The sequence below is a fragment of the Schistocerca nitens genome, chromosome 4 (assembly GCF_023898315.1).
Source record: "Schistocerca nitens isolate TAMUIC-IGC-003100 chromosome 4, iqSchNite1.1, whole genome shotgun sequence".
NCBI lineage: Eukaryota > Metazoa > Arthropoda > Insecta > Orthoptera > Acrididae > Schistocerca > Schistocerca nitens.
The window spans coordinates 285289038-285304378 of record NC_064617.1 but is presented as its reverse complement, the minus strand read 5'-3'; the positions used below and the strand labels follow the sequence as shown (position 1 = coordinate 285304378).

At 36.4% G+C, this 15341-nt stretch overlaps 1 protein-coding gene across 1 annotated transcript in view; it reads left to right on the top strand.

Moving 5' to 3' along the window:
* Positions 1-9088: 9088 nt before the first annotated feature.
* The window catches only part of LOC126253063 (alanyl-tRNA editing protein Aarsd1), a 79483-nt gene continuing 73230 nt past the window's right edge, over positions 9089-15341 (top strand). The window contains exons 1-4 of the mRNA XM_049954149.1: positions 9089-9383; positions 9471-9599; positions 9943-10102; positions 10185-10277. Coding sequence (XP_049810106.1) covers positions 9345-9383; positions 9471-9599; positions 9943-10102; positions 10185-10277 — 421 coding nt within the window. The 5' untranslated portion in view covers positions 9089-9344. The remainder of the gene's footprint in view (positions 9384-9470; positions 9600-9942; positions 10103-10184; positions 10278-15341) is intronic.

The window sequence follows — 15341 nt, the reverse complement described above, 5'->3', positions numbered from 1 at the left end:
CGAAATACATTAGCAGAAGTAGGTGTTATGAAGTCTACAAATGGCAGTATTAAGTGGCAGTACTTAAAAGAACTAAATGAGTTGCAAATTGAGGAATGCATGACATTTGCTAACAAGTTGTCAGGACAACATATTAATTATGTTAATAAAAAGATGAATGTCAGCTTAGCAGTTCAAACACTGAGTTCTAGTGTTGCAGATACTATGGATTTTTTGAGAAGAGCTGGAAATCCCTGATTCCATGGTAGTGAGGCAACAGTGGAGTTTTTGAAATTCGTAGACAGTATTTTTGATGTCTTTAACTCCAGAAATCCTGCAGCTTCAGGATATAAAGCCAGCCTGAAACTCAGTAATCAGGCATATTGGCTTGATATTTTTCATCAGACAGAATCTTATATAAGAAGTTTAAAAGTAAATGGTGTTTCTCTCCTGCAGCACCCAAGAAATACTTTTCCCTTTGGCATAATTTTGAACACACATTCGATTAAAGCCATTGAACTGGAAATAATGACTAGGGAAAATTCTCCTCCGCAATATTTATTGACATATAAGTTTTCCCAAGATCATATTGAACTCTTCTCCTCATGTGTGTGCTATGCGCAAGTTGCTTTTAGGCACTAATGTTAGCACTGTTGGGGAAAACTGTACAAATTTTAACATGTGTTCAATGGTACATGTAGGACTGTATGATTTCCGATCACAAAAGTGTCCTCTTGTAGATGATTTTTGTATGTTTGTAGACAAAGTAGAAAAATAGTGCCCACTTATTGAAGAGGGTACTCTGTTTTCCACATACAAGCAGAACATTTTGTACTACATTGCAGGGTATGTTGCCCTCACAATTTCAAAACAAGTTACATGTAAAGACTGTCTCTACATTCTTAGGCCACCCGTTATTTGTAATGACGCAACATATGCACTTCTTAGTACTGCAGAAAAGAGCTCATTCACAAAATTTGTAAGCCGATGCAAGCTTATTGAAACAAGTAATGCTGTATACTCTGTGGTGGAGCACTCAGAAAAATTGTTTCAAATGTTTGTTGTCACTGGTGACATGAGGCAAAAGCATTTAATTAGTAATATTGTCATGTGTGTTCTTAAAAAATTTGTGAACTATTCATTCCCTAAACTTGACCATGACTTCCATAATGAATGCGGAATAGAAGATTTGCATGAGACACAGCTTGTACGTAAGATTGCAGCCAGGTACATTCAGGTGCGGCTGGAAACATATGGGAAAAGGTTTTCACTTGAGAAAATAGGTCACAATACAACTAGTGTAAGACAAAAACTCAGTAAGATTATTTTATTCAGTAATGTGTAGTGTTGTGCCTTTAACATTGCAGCAGTGGTTAAAAATGTATGGAAATGACAAAAATAAATTTCGTGTTTCAATGTGTTTTTGTGTTCTCATTTCAATACCCTTGCTCATGCTTAATGTTTACAGTATTCATCTTTTACAAATGATAAAAAAGTACATAGTCATATGAAGGTGTTCCTTGTAACATTACAATCAGGGTAACTTTTAACTAATCATAGTATCTTTGTACCAATTGCTATTCTTGTTTCAAATGGCTGGTGTTCCACCTGTTTGTATTATTTTGTACACATGCAACGTTTTTATTAGCTCTGTGATTCATTCAAATGTCTTTCCACCTCCCTAAAAGCTCATAGGCTTGTGATTTTTCTTTAATTGCTTTGACTGTGAAGTGAGCTTCTGACAGTGATTTAAGTTGAACAAAGTCAGGTTGATACAAATGTCTTGATATTTCTAAGTAAATCTGGAAACTGAATCAAAACTGTTTTTACTTCTTATTAATACCTGATTTCCTTTTGTTGGTATGTAAATTTATTCAGAACATTAGATATGGGAAAAATACTATGTTTTTTAAGACTAAAGTTACCCATAATGACTGAGTAATTTTGTACCAGTATTAAAATTGAAATTTTACTCCAAGAGAGCGTCTCTAGTACATATTTCCTCATTGCCAAGCACACCTTAGCAATACGGGTGAAATTTTGGTGTCTGTTGTGCTGTAGATTGTGTGTGCAGTACTTTCAAAAAGACGGTAAAAAGTGGAGCAAAGTTACCCAGATTGACTGAACTGTTTATATACGTTAGTTCTCAGTTAAATATGCACTTTAAACTAGCTGATTTCGTCGCAATTTCCGCGTTGGTACATGTGAATTCGTTCAGTAAAAGAAGAGAACAATTTTCGTGTCAGTGTCAGACGTAATTTTGGTTGTTTCATATGGTGCCTGACAATAATTAGCATATTGTTGTAGATATCCAAATTCATGTTTAAATAAACCCCATTACGTTTTTTGCCAACGCCAAATCCGATGTCGCCAATGATAAGTGCATTACATATGAGAATAAAACTGTTCCTTACGCCTGGGAAAAATATTGTTTCGCTTTTAGGTACTTTATATTTACGATATTACAGTGGACTTTGGTGTTCATGAGCGTAAAACGAAATTGGTAGTTCGTTGCTTTAATGTTAATCTAGTTAGTTTTATTATCATCAAGAATGTAGATAATTCCGAACGAAAACGAGTGCCGCCTTTATAACTAAAATATCACATACAGTTTCTTGCCTAACTGCAATATGGTGGCGCTATCAGACGACGGCACGCTGTGACAGCCGAAGTTCGCCATCCAGTTGTGGCGATTTTTGTGTATCATCAACATGGACAAGTGCAATGAATATGGATGATACGATACTCTATGGTATTCTGCGGTTTGAATTCACTCTGTTTTTTTTTAGCAATTGCATTGTTTTTATTTTGTAAATGATACTTACAATATTATAACATGTATAATGCATTATTCAAACTGCAACTTCTCCTGGATAATTATTTTGTTCAACTTGCACAAGAATTCCAACCTGACGTAGTGTAATAATGTTGACTGTAAGCTGTATTCATATCACTAAAATTACAGATCGTACATCAGAGCTTTTATAATTTTTTGTCTTCGATGGATTTAATTATTCTTAGCAAATTGATCATGAAGAGCAACCACAGAATACCACTCGCACACAACACTGACGTATGCTACCAAAAAATATATTTCTCCGTGATTCGTCCATAGTTTAATTGTGGCCTCATACATCAGCAATGAAATCTTGTTCAACAATAAATACCAGCAGCAGTGTTCTTAGAAAATGCGGTCTGATTCGATTAATTTTTTCTTTTATAGATAGAGGTCAGAACCACCGGCGCACACGTATTTCTTACACATCGCAATATTGAAAGTTTGCAGTTTCAAGTAATTTAAATTTGCCGCTGTAATAAAAGTTAAGATGGCGGCCAACAAAAGATAGAGGATTTCTTTTTTAATTAAGATTTTCCTTTTCCCAATAAATCATTTAAATTGATGCCACCAATAAAAAAATTATTAAATTTTTTGCAGATTACTTTAACACAAACCCATGCTATTTTCAACTAGAAGTACAGACGCAGTTGCTATATAATCGCAACTAACAATGGCTGTGCTTCTTGTGGCTATGATAAATCCAATTAATACAAAATTATAATTAAAAGAGGAAGTGAATTTTCAATAATTAATCATAAATAGTTTTAACGCATTTGGCTCTATTTGTTTTACCAGCAAATTAACATAAAAATACAATAATTTTACATTAAATGTTTTTCATTTAACAGACCTCAAATCGATTTGTGTCTGGTGTCGGCGATGTACATCAGAAGAAGACGACAAAAGAGTACAAAACAAAAGAAAAGAATGACATAGATTAACAAAGAATGTGAGACAAATATTGTCTCTGTTTTACATAATTATGATCTTTTTAAGAAATAATTACAGAACTGAACGAATATTATCCACACGTTCATATTCCACTCGTAATAAAAAAATAAATATATCATGGATGTTATATTGCCCCTTGGGCTGATAAAAAAAATAGTTTATTCACCATGTTTATTTCTCATCACCTTTTTTTTATCAGTCCACATAATCCACGAAGATTCATTGTTTTATTGTCCGAATATTTGACTTCAATGTACCTTGTCACAGAAAATTGTATTTGATTTGAGCAATAAAAAGAAAAAAAGCACCGTGACTGTATTGTCTCGGAAATTGCTTCGGTTACTTCCCGGATTATCTTATTTCCCCCCCCCCCCATTCGGGTTAGCTGGAATCGGAAAACCGGGATCAAAACCGCCCAAGGGGCTTCAAGACAATACATTCACCTACTATTTACTTGTTGAGATTGTACAAATTGGAACAGAATTTATGTTTCTGTCGTATGTGCGAAGTACATTGAAGTTTTATGATGTTTTTTTAAGAGTTTTAATATATTTCTTGTGTATGACAAAAATTTGTTCCACGTCGACCCGTCGGAACGCAGTCAGGTGGTGACTGCCGCCGGTCCACCCCTGGCCACGTCGGCGTAGCGTCAACGGCCGTCGGCTGCGTCGTTATTGCGCTCTCCTGCCGGCCGGAACTACCCCTGCAGCAGTTCTGGATTCTCTTGTGCCTCGTCATTCAGTTCAAGATGGGTACATGAAATGTCAAAATACATGTGTCAGTGACAAGATAAGCACTCTTACCATCCTGTGGAGAAAAGTTGTTAGTGTCCATATCACTCGCATTCACACTGAAGGAACTAATTTTGTCCTGTATCTTGACACTGTTCAATACAATGTAGTGATTCATTTAGGAATTCATCACAATATGCACATTTCAATCACGGCACTGTTAATCACACACGTCTCGATAGCGTGCTTTGTGTATACACGGAGAATGTGATTACACTTTCTCTCTCGCGACGCACTGCGAAGGCAACGTTGCATTGTTTTTGTGCTGTGCGGCTGGCTCTACAGTCAGTCACATAATATTTTACCCGCAAAGACGCTCTGAATCGAATTATTACAGGTCACGAGTTCATTTTAACTGCTAATATTGGCAACAGAACTTAACGTCCATAGTGTTGCTGTTACCTTCGACACTACATGAGTGTTCTTAAGGTTTTTTGATCACAGTTTGTCACTGTTCACATTTTTCGCTAAATAAATCAGTGTCCACTAGACTTTTGTGCAGTTCTTGTAAGACACAGATCAAGTTTCTGATTGGTGTGAGTACATGTCTATAGTTCTTACACACAGTCTATATGCGAACGACATCTTTCATGCAAAGAGGTCTAGTACATTTGCACATATTTTCGCATTACAATGACTGAATAACAAGATCAAAATTTTATCCAGTTACGTAAACATCATACAATATAAAACTTTAGGAATCTGCTACATTGTTGTGATCATTAGATCATTCTTGAACAGTCGAGATAACAGTACATTTCCATGTTCATGGCAAATAGACATATTTTATCATTTCTTGGGACAGAGATCCATGTTTGACTTCTTTTAACCGGAATGTCCCTGATAAGTCATTTTATATGACTTCATATTGAAATGTGTACATTAATTAGTACACAGTCAGATACTATTCGAGAGGTGGCTGACAGGATCACACAGCTCACAAATGACCAACACTTGTTGCATGTATGGGACTATATGACTCAATCTCATTTAAAATATTTTATACATTTCATTGATATGTACGCTACAAAAAAAATAATAAAATTTATTACATCTAATACAACAATATTTAAGTGAACTTTTATGCAGATACTGATTTCTTTTATTAAAATGTGTTTATCATGGAGATTCTTTTCTCCTTGCACAAATACTTCAAGAATATTATATTGTGACACTTGACATGTAAATCTACAAACTAACAAACATATAATATCATTGCATTACTAAAACTAAACATCACATTTATTAATGTTCGGTATATTAGCACCTCTTATTAGCCCTTTCTAAATACAAACATTTTATTGCAAATATTTTTTCATGTCTTTATGGCAATATAGCCCCCAGTCCAGGGAACCGAGTAAGCTGCTCTACAATAGGTCTTGTGCGGAAATACATTCATTTTATACTGATAATATTTTATGATACCAGGTTATTCAACGAATACTTCATGATATTCAGACAATAATTTGGTCAATTACTTAGCCTCAGAAGAATTAAGGCAAGTTGTCTCCTTTATTTTTTCTTGTATTGTTGCCACGATGTCATTCGCATCACGGGGTACATCGTTATTTCAGTTTTGACTACGTATCTGCGGGTGCTCTTGGTTCAACATTAACATCTTCTGTTTACTGACAGAAAGGTGTACCTTTTGCATTAATGGAAGGTTTGCACCGAACTCCCGATTCAACATCAAAGTTATCGGTCGCTGTTGGTGATTAAGATCACACTTCCCCCGGGCAAGATTAATTATACCTTCCTTTTCCCGAAGGAACTCAAGTCCAAGTACCACTGGTACAGATAAGTTATCTATCAATAGGAACGTGCATATCAAGCAATCATTTCCAAAGGTAACTTTCGCCTGTGTCTGGAATTTTATGGTTTGTGTTTTATTTCCCCATGCTCCAATAACCTTGCAATTTGGGACGGGTAAGATCGGTAATTTTCCTAGTTGCAAAACCTTCTTGAAAAATTGCATATTCATTATGGATACATTTGCACCTGCATCGAGCAGAATTGTAGTTGGTATCCCATTTATACTCCCGTTGACACTTGCTTGAACTATTTCCTTTTTTATCTTATCAGAAATGACAGGTTCTTGATATAGCTCATCTTCTAATTTATTTCCATCCTGATATCGAATCATTTTTATATTGTGCTTCTACGACCTATTGCCTTCCTTGTTGTCCTCGGTCGCCTGGAGAAGGCCTACGGGGACCGCAATTAGTTTGTCGGCTTCTGTGAATTTTGTTTGGTATCAGAAGGTACCTCTGTTATTTTCACATGTTGTGAATTTTCTGTTGGAGGTGGCCTGCTTGTATCCCACCACGGTGGATATTGGCTGTTTGACATCGGAATAGCTTGGATATAGTTTACCGGTTGGCCTGTATTAAAAGAACCTAGCTACGGTTGCCAATGGCTTGGTCCTGGGTGCCGCCAATACTCGTTATCTCCGCGCATGTTCTTTGGCTTATCTTTGTACGGTCTGTTTGGTCTGTGGTCATTCCGTCTTTTTCGGTTATTAATGTCACTATGAAAATTTGAATTCTGATTGTGATGCTGCCTTGGAATACCATTCGGCTGTTGGTATTCTTCGGCTTTCCTATAATCCTTGTTATTATTATCGTTGTAACCACAGTCTTGGTTGTATTGGTTTCTATTACTGTTATTGTTGTAATTGCTGTTTTCATAAGATTTATTTTTATTTTGTTTAGGACTACCTTCGCCCCTATTTACCTTCTTTGAATTCCATGAATTCTTTCCGTTCGGACTGTTTGTATCGCTGGTGACATCAGAAGTTTTTCTGGCGTCCTCCTGCACAAGATCCAAGGAATCGATTACAGACAGAAATTCTTTTAAGTCGGTGTCTGTAACATTGAACAGTTTCTCTCTAATGTGGATTGGTAGTCTGGCTTTTAGTACTCATAACAAATCTCTAGTGGTAACTGGCTCATCCAAGTATCTGGTCATGTTAACATATTTTTCAAAATACTTCCTCAATGAACCTGATTTCCGATTATATACTTCGGCATTGTATACTATTTTACGAAGTCGCTCTTGAATAGACGCCGACCAAAATTGGTCTAAAAACGCCTTTTCAAAGTCATGAAAGGTTTTACAAGTATCTGTGGTATTTAATGCCCATAATGACGCATCACCAGAGATATGTGATATTACAAATTGTATCTTTTTTTTCTTCTGACCATGACTTTGGAAGAACACTTCTGAAATTACAGATAAATGCAACAGGGTGTACGTTTCTTTTGCTTTCTTCATTGAAGATCTGAAACTGGCGATGCTTGATGAGACTCTCTTCATGCATCAAAGTTGTTACTTGCATTGAACTGCTATCAATTGCAGGTGTTGCATTTACCTTTTTACAAGTACACTCTGCTTCGTTATCATGATTGTTTCTTGTTGTCACGCATCGCTGTGGCAAAATCATTTGATTACCAAAGTCTGGTTTTCTTTGCGGTACAACAAGATTCGGTGTAGAATGTTCTGTGTACGTTTGCCTGTCAGCATCAGTGTTGTTATTGCTGCATACTGACAGATTTTGTGGGTTACGGTTTTCAGGATACATCGCTCTGGCTATCTCGGTTTTGACTTGCTTATGTGACTAGAAACAGTTGCACACTTTTACCATACTTATCAACGCCACTCTTCCAAGATTTTGATATAGGTATTTTGAATAACTAATTTTTAGTTTAAGAGCTACCACATCACACTCTGGAGCCATTTCCTGCATATGATGCACAATTTATACAATGTTTGGTCCCAAGAATTACGAAATTTATACGACTCGCTCTTTTGGTTACAAATATTAAGTTTAATTATCATTCCTTCGTGGGATATGTCATTGGTTTGCACACACACACACACACACACACACACACACTGCTACACAAAATCAAACATATGTTGCTGCTATTGTAGTTCTAGAAGCTGCGGAAGTGTACCTGCCGAGCGTTGTTTTCTCTTTTTTCAGAAATAATATAAAAGCAAACTGAAATCGAATGGAGTACAACTGCAGTTACTGCACGATAACTGTGACAGAATGCTCGTGTTTCGCAATATTGCCACCAGCGAGTAGTGGTGGTAGGAAAGTGGTGCAACAAAGTACAACCAAGCTGGAAGTTCTGCGGCATGACAAAAGTTGCATCTCTTAAATTGCGCCATTAAAAACTGTGAGTTCACACTTGCATCTGCAGTTTGCCACTAGCAGTGCCGACACTTTTGTTGCATGTGTGAACCCGGCTTAACTAACCGCGGAGCGAAATAGTGTCTTACCTCACGCACCCCAAGTTAACCCGTAGTTAGCCTATTCCTCGGTTAGTTATCCTTGGATTTATCCCGAGATTGTACAACCGGCCCATAGGGGTCATGAGGATAAGATTAGAATAATTACTGCATGCACAGCGGCATTCAAACAATCATTCTTCCCGCGCTCCATATGTGAACTGAACGGGAAGAAACGTTAATAACTGGTAGAATGCCCTCGCCCCTCTGCCATGCACATCACGGTTGTCAAGAGTATAGGTGTAGAGGTTTTTTTTTTCTGGGTTTTTTCGTGGATGCAATTAGCTTAGTTTGTTTTGGAGAGTTGGCCACACTGATGCATTGTTTACTTTAAGTTTAAATACAAGATGCAGACGATCATGCTTATCTTTTGAGTGATTTGCGTGTTAGTGCATGTAAAGAAGAGGTAGAAAAGCATAATTAATAATTATAAGTCTGCAAGAGACGGACTCAGTCCTTTGTTATAGCTTGAATTAAAATAATAAGCCATGGTATTTGCCTGCCAAGCAGACAGTTTTCTGCGAGAGGTGATTTTGAATAGTTGTATTCAATTAATTTGTTTTGTTGCGTATAACAAGAGTACAAATTTTGATTGTTTTCTTTTCTCCGTGTAGTTTTCTTCTAAAGTCGTGTCTTGTGCTGAAGCAAAACTAGATTTAGTAAAAGATGGGAAGAAACAAACAATTGATGGGTTTGAAGTGGTTTTAGAAGACACAATTTTGTTTCCTGAGGGAGGAGGACAGGTGAGTAACAGGCTGTAATATTCAGACCATGGTGATTGTGTGTAATAACGTGTTACATGAGAAGTATTCATGGGTAATGTAGTCTGCTTCGTGTCAGAGCTGTTGTTAGTAAATCAATTTTGTGTGACTTCCTTTTACCGAGCTGTGGTATGCAGTTTTGTACTGTGACACGTCTTTCGTACTGGCCAGTGTTCTTCATTATTGATTAATTCAAGTTTTACTAGGAAAAAAGACAGAATTTAACTCAACATCGCTGCAAAGCATAAGATTGGAATATGGCCCCAACCCAACACCATTCTAATTCTTGGTTGTGGTGAAGCTGACGGTTATACTTTTTTTACAGCCATCAGATACAGGATACTTAAATGAAACACCAGTGATTCAGGTTAATCGACGAGGTGCTGAAGCTGTTCATTTTGTTCAATCAAAGTTCTCAGTTGGAGAAACAGTGAAGCAAAAAGTAGACTGGGAGAGAAGGTTTGATCACATGCAGCAACATTCGGGTAAATTGTTGTAACATTACATACTTTCTGCTGATTATTGGAAAATAATTTCGTCTTGGTTTCTAATTGTTCTGTGTAACAGGGCAGCACCTTCTCTCTGCTGTTGGTGAAACTGAATTCAATTGCCCCACGACTTCTTGGTGGCTTGGTGAAGAAACGTCATATGTTGAACTTGGTAAGATATTACTTTTTTTTAGGTGAAAACTTACAACTGCCCTAGATGGTAGCTCAGACTTGTCGCTATGATGTAAGTAATTATCAAGCTGTATGACTACAAGTGGTAAAAAAAAAAGGGGGTGAGGCAACAAATAAGTGACTTCCGTCATTTACATATTATGGGAATGGAATCAAAATTCTCTGGCTTTGCTTTATCACTTTACACATTACTGAAAAGATAATCATTTGGCTTTTTAATTTTAACATTTCACTGTTGTGGTTGAGTAAATTTTAGTAAATGTCATCAGTTAAGCACATGCACAATAGACCTAGTAGTTTTACTGTTCAGATTAAAGGACAAAATCCAGAATACAGTGTATCACAATATTGAAAGCACTATTTTTTTTTCCCATTGCTAGTCGGGCCAGAAGGCAGTCTACATTGAAATTTATTTGTGCCCACCGACTCCTCAGACATGCACTTGTGAGGACACTGTTCAAAAAATCCCTGTGGATGTTGGGTTCTCATTGTTTTCAGGAATTGCTTACAGCAAATCCTAGTGTCCTTTCTTTCAAAAGGATACAACCAATCTTTACTGACTTATGCTGCTGCTCTGTTTCTAATAATCTCATCATCATTTTACCATTAAACTGTAATCTTCGTTAACCCCCACTTTGTTATTTGATAGACTAATCCGTAGCATATAAAAAGTTCTAAATTATTTTGAAATGTTATTTTGGTTGTGAGTTGACAAAATCATTGAACATAAATACAAAAACTTCATTGTAGTGGCAGACTGATGTTCTGCTTAGTGACGGGTCTAGATTCATCTTTGGCAAGATTTGCTCCATATTTAGTAATTACACACCACTAAGATACATAAATGATGCTTCATAATTTTGTTAGCCTTTTCTAATTTTGGAAACAGCTAACATCCACAATGACTCTTGAAGATAAGGTAGTGATCCACCCCAATTCAAATACTGATCTCCCACCAATATTCCGGCCACTATTTATTCATTTACATTTTTTGCACGTACATTATCAGACTGACAACTTTTGCAAACGTCATTCATAAATTGAGTAATTAACATAGATAACACATACAGTAGTGGTTCATACATTCATCTTAATATTCTAATTATATTACATGTTACAACAGAGGGCAAGTAAGATTACAATTCACAGAGTGAATATAAACATTTATTTACTAAGAAGGCTTTTAACTCCCAGTGGAACAGCTTTGGTTTACAAGTTTTTAAAGCATGTGGCACTTTGTTGAACTATATCTGCCCATTAATATGCTGACTATTGTCAGTTATTGTAATTTTGTCCTTTGCCTGAAGTAGTTACCCTTATTTCTAGTGTCATAAATATTTGTACCACTGCACTTATTTACTTTGTTTTTACTATTCAGAAAAAGTATAAGAAGTTTATACAAATACAAGGAATATAGTGTTGAATATTTATATTGGACAAAGGTTTCATGACAGGTCTCTCTGCACCAACCTAATGGCTCTGTTCTGTAATACTGGTACTCTGTTCATGTGCAGGTCTGCTGCACAACCCCACAGTGCAATACAATAATTAATAAATCCATTAATTGTTCCATGGTAAACAATTTTTAGTATTTAACTTGGACTACTTGCCAGGTGACTTAGCAGATACAAGCTACTGCTGATTTTCTAATATACAGTAGTAATGTGATCTACAAAACGGAGAAATTTTTCCAAGGTGGACATGAAGAAATTTGACGTTATCTGTTTCTGCTGATGTAATACCACAAATATTGTTTATGAGAACCTGTTTTACTGATGATAGTGTTTATACCCTGGTGCAGAAATTATGTGGTTACTCTACACACCTATAGTTGCAGCTGATTGTAATGTTTCTCTTTTTCATAAAATAAGAGGGAAGTGTCAACAGCACAGTGTACTAGATGTGAGTTGAAGGGTTGTGTCACATCATTGACATAAACAAAGAAGAAACGGACTGAGGATCGATACTGGCAGTACCCCCTGGATTACTGTATATCTAGAAGACTTTGGTATTACCTTAGTATGTATTTAACGTGAAAGTTTAGTACACTGTTCGCGATTTGTCAGGTGTGTGGTGAGTAATTGTATGGACGAGACCTCAATGTTCGAAGCCTTCAATTTCTTAGTAAGCAACCCATGGTTGACTGAATCACAAGGCTTTAGTAAGTTGTAAGAATATGCCTGCTGTCTTCGTACCTTGGTCTAAGACAGTGTACACTTTATGGAGAAATTCAGCAACTGCGGTAGTTGTGCACAGATCTTTCCTGAAGCCATCCTGTGTTTCTGTTAACAATTTGTTCTTTGTAAAATAAGTGGAGAGCTGAGAAAGGATATCCATTTCAAAAACTTTTCTAAAGGTAGGGATCAATGATGTGATGTAGTTTGATATCTCTTTTGTATTCCCCTTCTTATGCTGTGGTTTAACAATTCTTATTTTTAGTAAATGCTTTCTCTAATACTACAGTTTATGAGATGCTGTTTGACTATTTCTTTTATTCCTTTTTTTAACTACTACATTCGACGCACCATCCCATTCAGCTGAGTATTTGTTCTTTAATGTTAGGATTATCTTGCTTATATCATTTTATTTAACCTCATCAAATTCAAAACTTGCTCCTTGAGGGGTGTGATTTGGTATCTCTTGGTATTTTTCTAAAGTGTGTGTTGGTTTTCCTGTTGGTGATATGAAATGTTTATTAAAAATATTACACAATACTTTTGGTTCTTTTATAATAATGGATAAGGGTTTGTTGTCCTTAGTTGCAGAAATCTTTTGTTGTCAATTAGTTTCCAGGACACCTTTCTTACAGTTGTAGATTGAGATATTCCATTGCTGTGGGCTTGTTTTCTAAGGTTTGAATGTTCCACTTTAAATGTTTTATTAGCTGTGTTACATTTTTTTGTTTGAAAATGTCTTCTTGATCTGTACAGGGTATCTAGGTCATGAATATTTTGCCTTAGTTTAACAATACTGGTTGAAAGTCTTTGGTTGTTATTTCTTACACTGTGTATTGGCCCTGTCTGCATTTCTTTAATGGGACAGCCGGAATCAGTGTCTCAATAGAATGTTATAAAACTTTTCCCATTTGTTAACTGATCCTTCCTCCTAGTACATTCTATACCACTTCTCCTCAGCTAGTTTAATTTTCTGAGAGTTGATGTTACTTTTGCTCATAACGCATTTATTTTCAAAAGTTTTTGGTCTTATTTAAGGAGGTGTCTTTCTGTTTTCTACCTGTTGTGCAAGGTTGCCTGAGAAAGAAAAGTCTATATTACTATACTTAAGTGTCTTCAGCAGTTTCATTAATTATTGCATAATCTGTCCTGGTAGAACTAGACTCTGAGACCCTGGTACCCATGGTAACTATATTTTTAAGATTGTATGAAGTTAATACATCTAAAAATTTCATATTAGCTAAGTTGTTGGAGTTTACATCAGTGTTAAGGTCTCCAAGTACAGCAAGGTCATTAGAACCTGTTTGCCTAGTTATGGTATTGAAGCTGTTACATTTTCAGATGTATTATGCTAAGTGATGGCTGGGTTTTCTTCTCTGCTTATATATTCTGGATGTTGTGTTCTGTGAGAGTGGAACCAGGACTGTCTTTGCTGTTGTACTTATCTTCTATGTGAGTGATTACATTGAGTGCACATGGTTCACATACATCTAGTTTGCCTGGTTGATCACTACTGTAATGGTTCTTTGCTCTGGAAAAGTGTACAATTATAACCTAGTGCTATTGGCTCCTTCTTGTTGGTGAATGAGGCACGGAGAACTTTTATTTCATTCAGTAACATTAATTTTTTCTTCCTGTTCTTGTGTAGTCAATGCTGGGTGTGTGCATCTTGGTTCATTTTGCTAACATCTCTTAATTTTACATAGCCTAATTTTTCACATAGCTTTTGTAACACTGAGTCGTGAGTTTCTGTTTCATAATTAAAGATCTCCAGTTCTTTTCCTTCACCCCTCTTCCTTTCCCTTCAACTCTTCTGCCAGAATTATTTTTCATTGTGGGTTATTCTCAAAGCAGTCATATACTTTTGTTATGATCCTGTCTACTGCTTTCACAGTAAGTAGGGTAGATCTAAAGCCATACTGTGCAGAACCGATTAGTTTATTATATTCAAAATATTGGTTCATCTACTGGTATATTCAGTGCTTTGTTGCAATAGAAATAATTGGGGCAAGTGAAATGAGCAGGTAATTGTCATGTGATGTTGCACTTGTTTTGTTATGGACCAACTTTATTATGGATATTTTTAGGCATTCTGGGTACACTCCCTCTCGATCTTCATTCCTGCCAAGACACTTATTATTCTATCTTGCATAAAAAAAAAAAAAAAAAAAAAAAAAAGTTGACAGGATGGTGAGTTATCCCAAAAAGTATCCCCGTTCTTTACGGCAGGATATACATTAGCACTGTTCAGTCCTTAGGGCAACAGTTTTCAGGCACACTCTTTAAACAACATATGATACTTAATCTTCTAAATATACCATCAATATGTGTATCCGATCTAAGATAGTCTTGGAGCAAGACCCCAGAAATTTTGTACTAATGACACTTAAATTATTTTGTCTGGCATTTGAATTTTTATGTCCTCCTCACTAGTTCTTTTGACATTATGAAAAATCTACATCTATGTACACTCCACAAGCCACCATATGGTGAGTGGCAAAGGGTACCCTCTACCACTATTTGTTGTTTCCCTTCCTGTTCACTGGCCGAAGTGGCCGAGCGGTTCTAGACGCTTCAGCCTGGAACCGCGCGACCGCTACGGTCACGGGTTCGAATCCTGCCTTGGGCATGGATGTGTGTGATGTCCTTAGGTTAGTTAGGTTTAAGCAGTTCTAAGTTCTAGGGGACTGATGACCTCAGATGTTAAGTCCCATAGTGCTCAGAGCCATTTGAACTTCAGGAGTATTAAAGAATAGTTCCCACTAGCGTCGCGTATGTCGTCTCCAGATGAACCACACTTTCCTAAAATTCTCCCAATAAACCGAAGTCTACCATTCATCTTCCCTACCACAGTCCTCACATGCTCATTC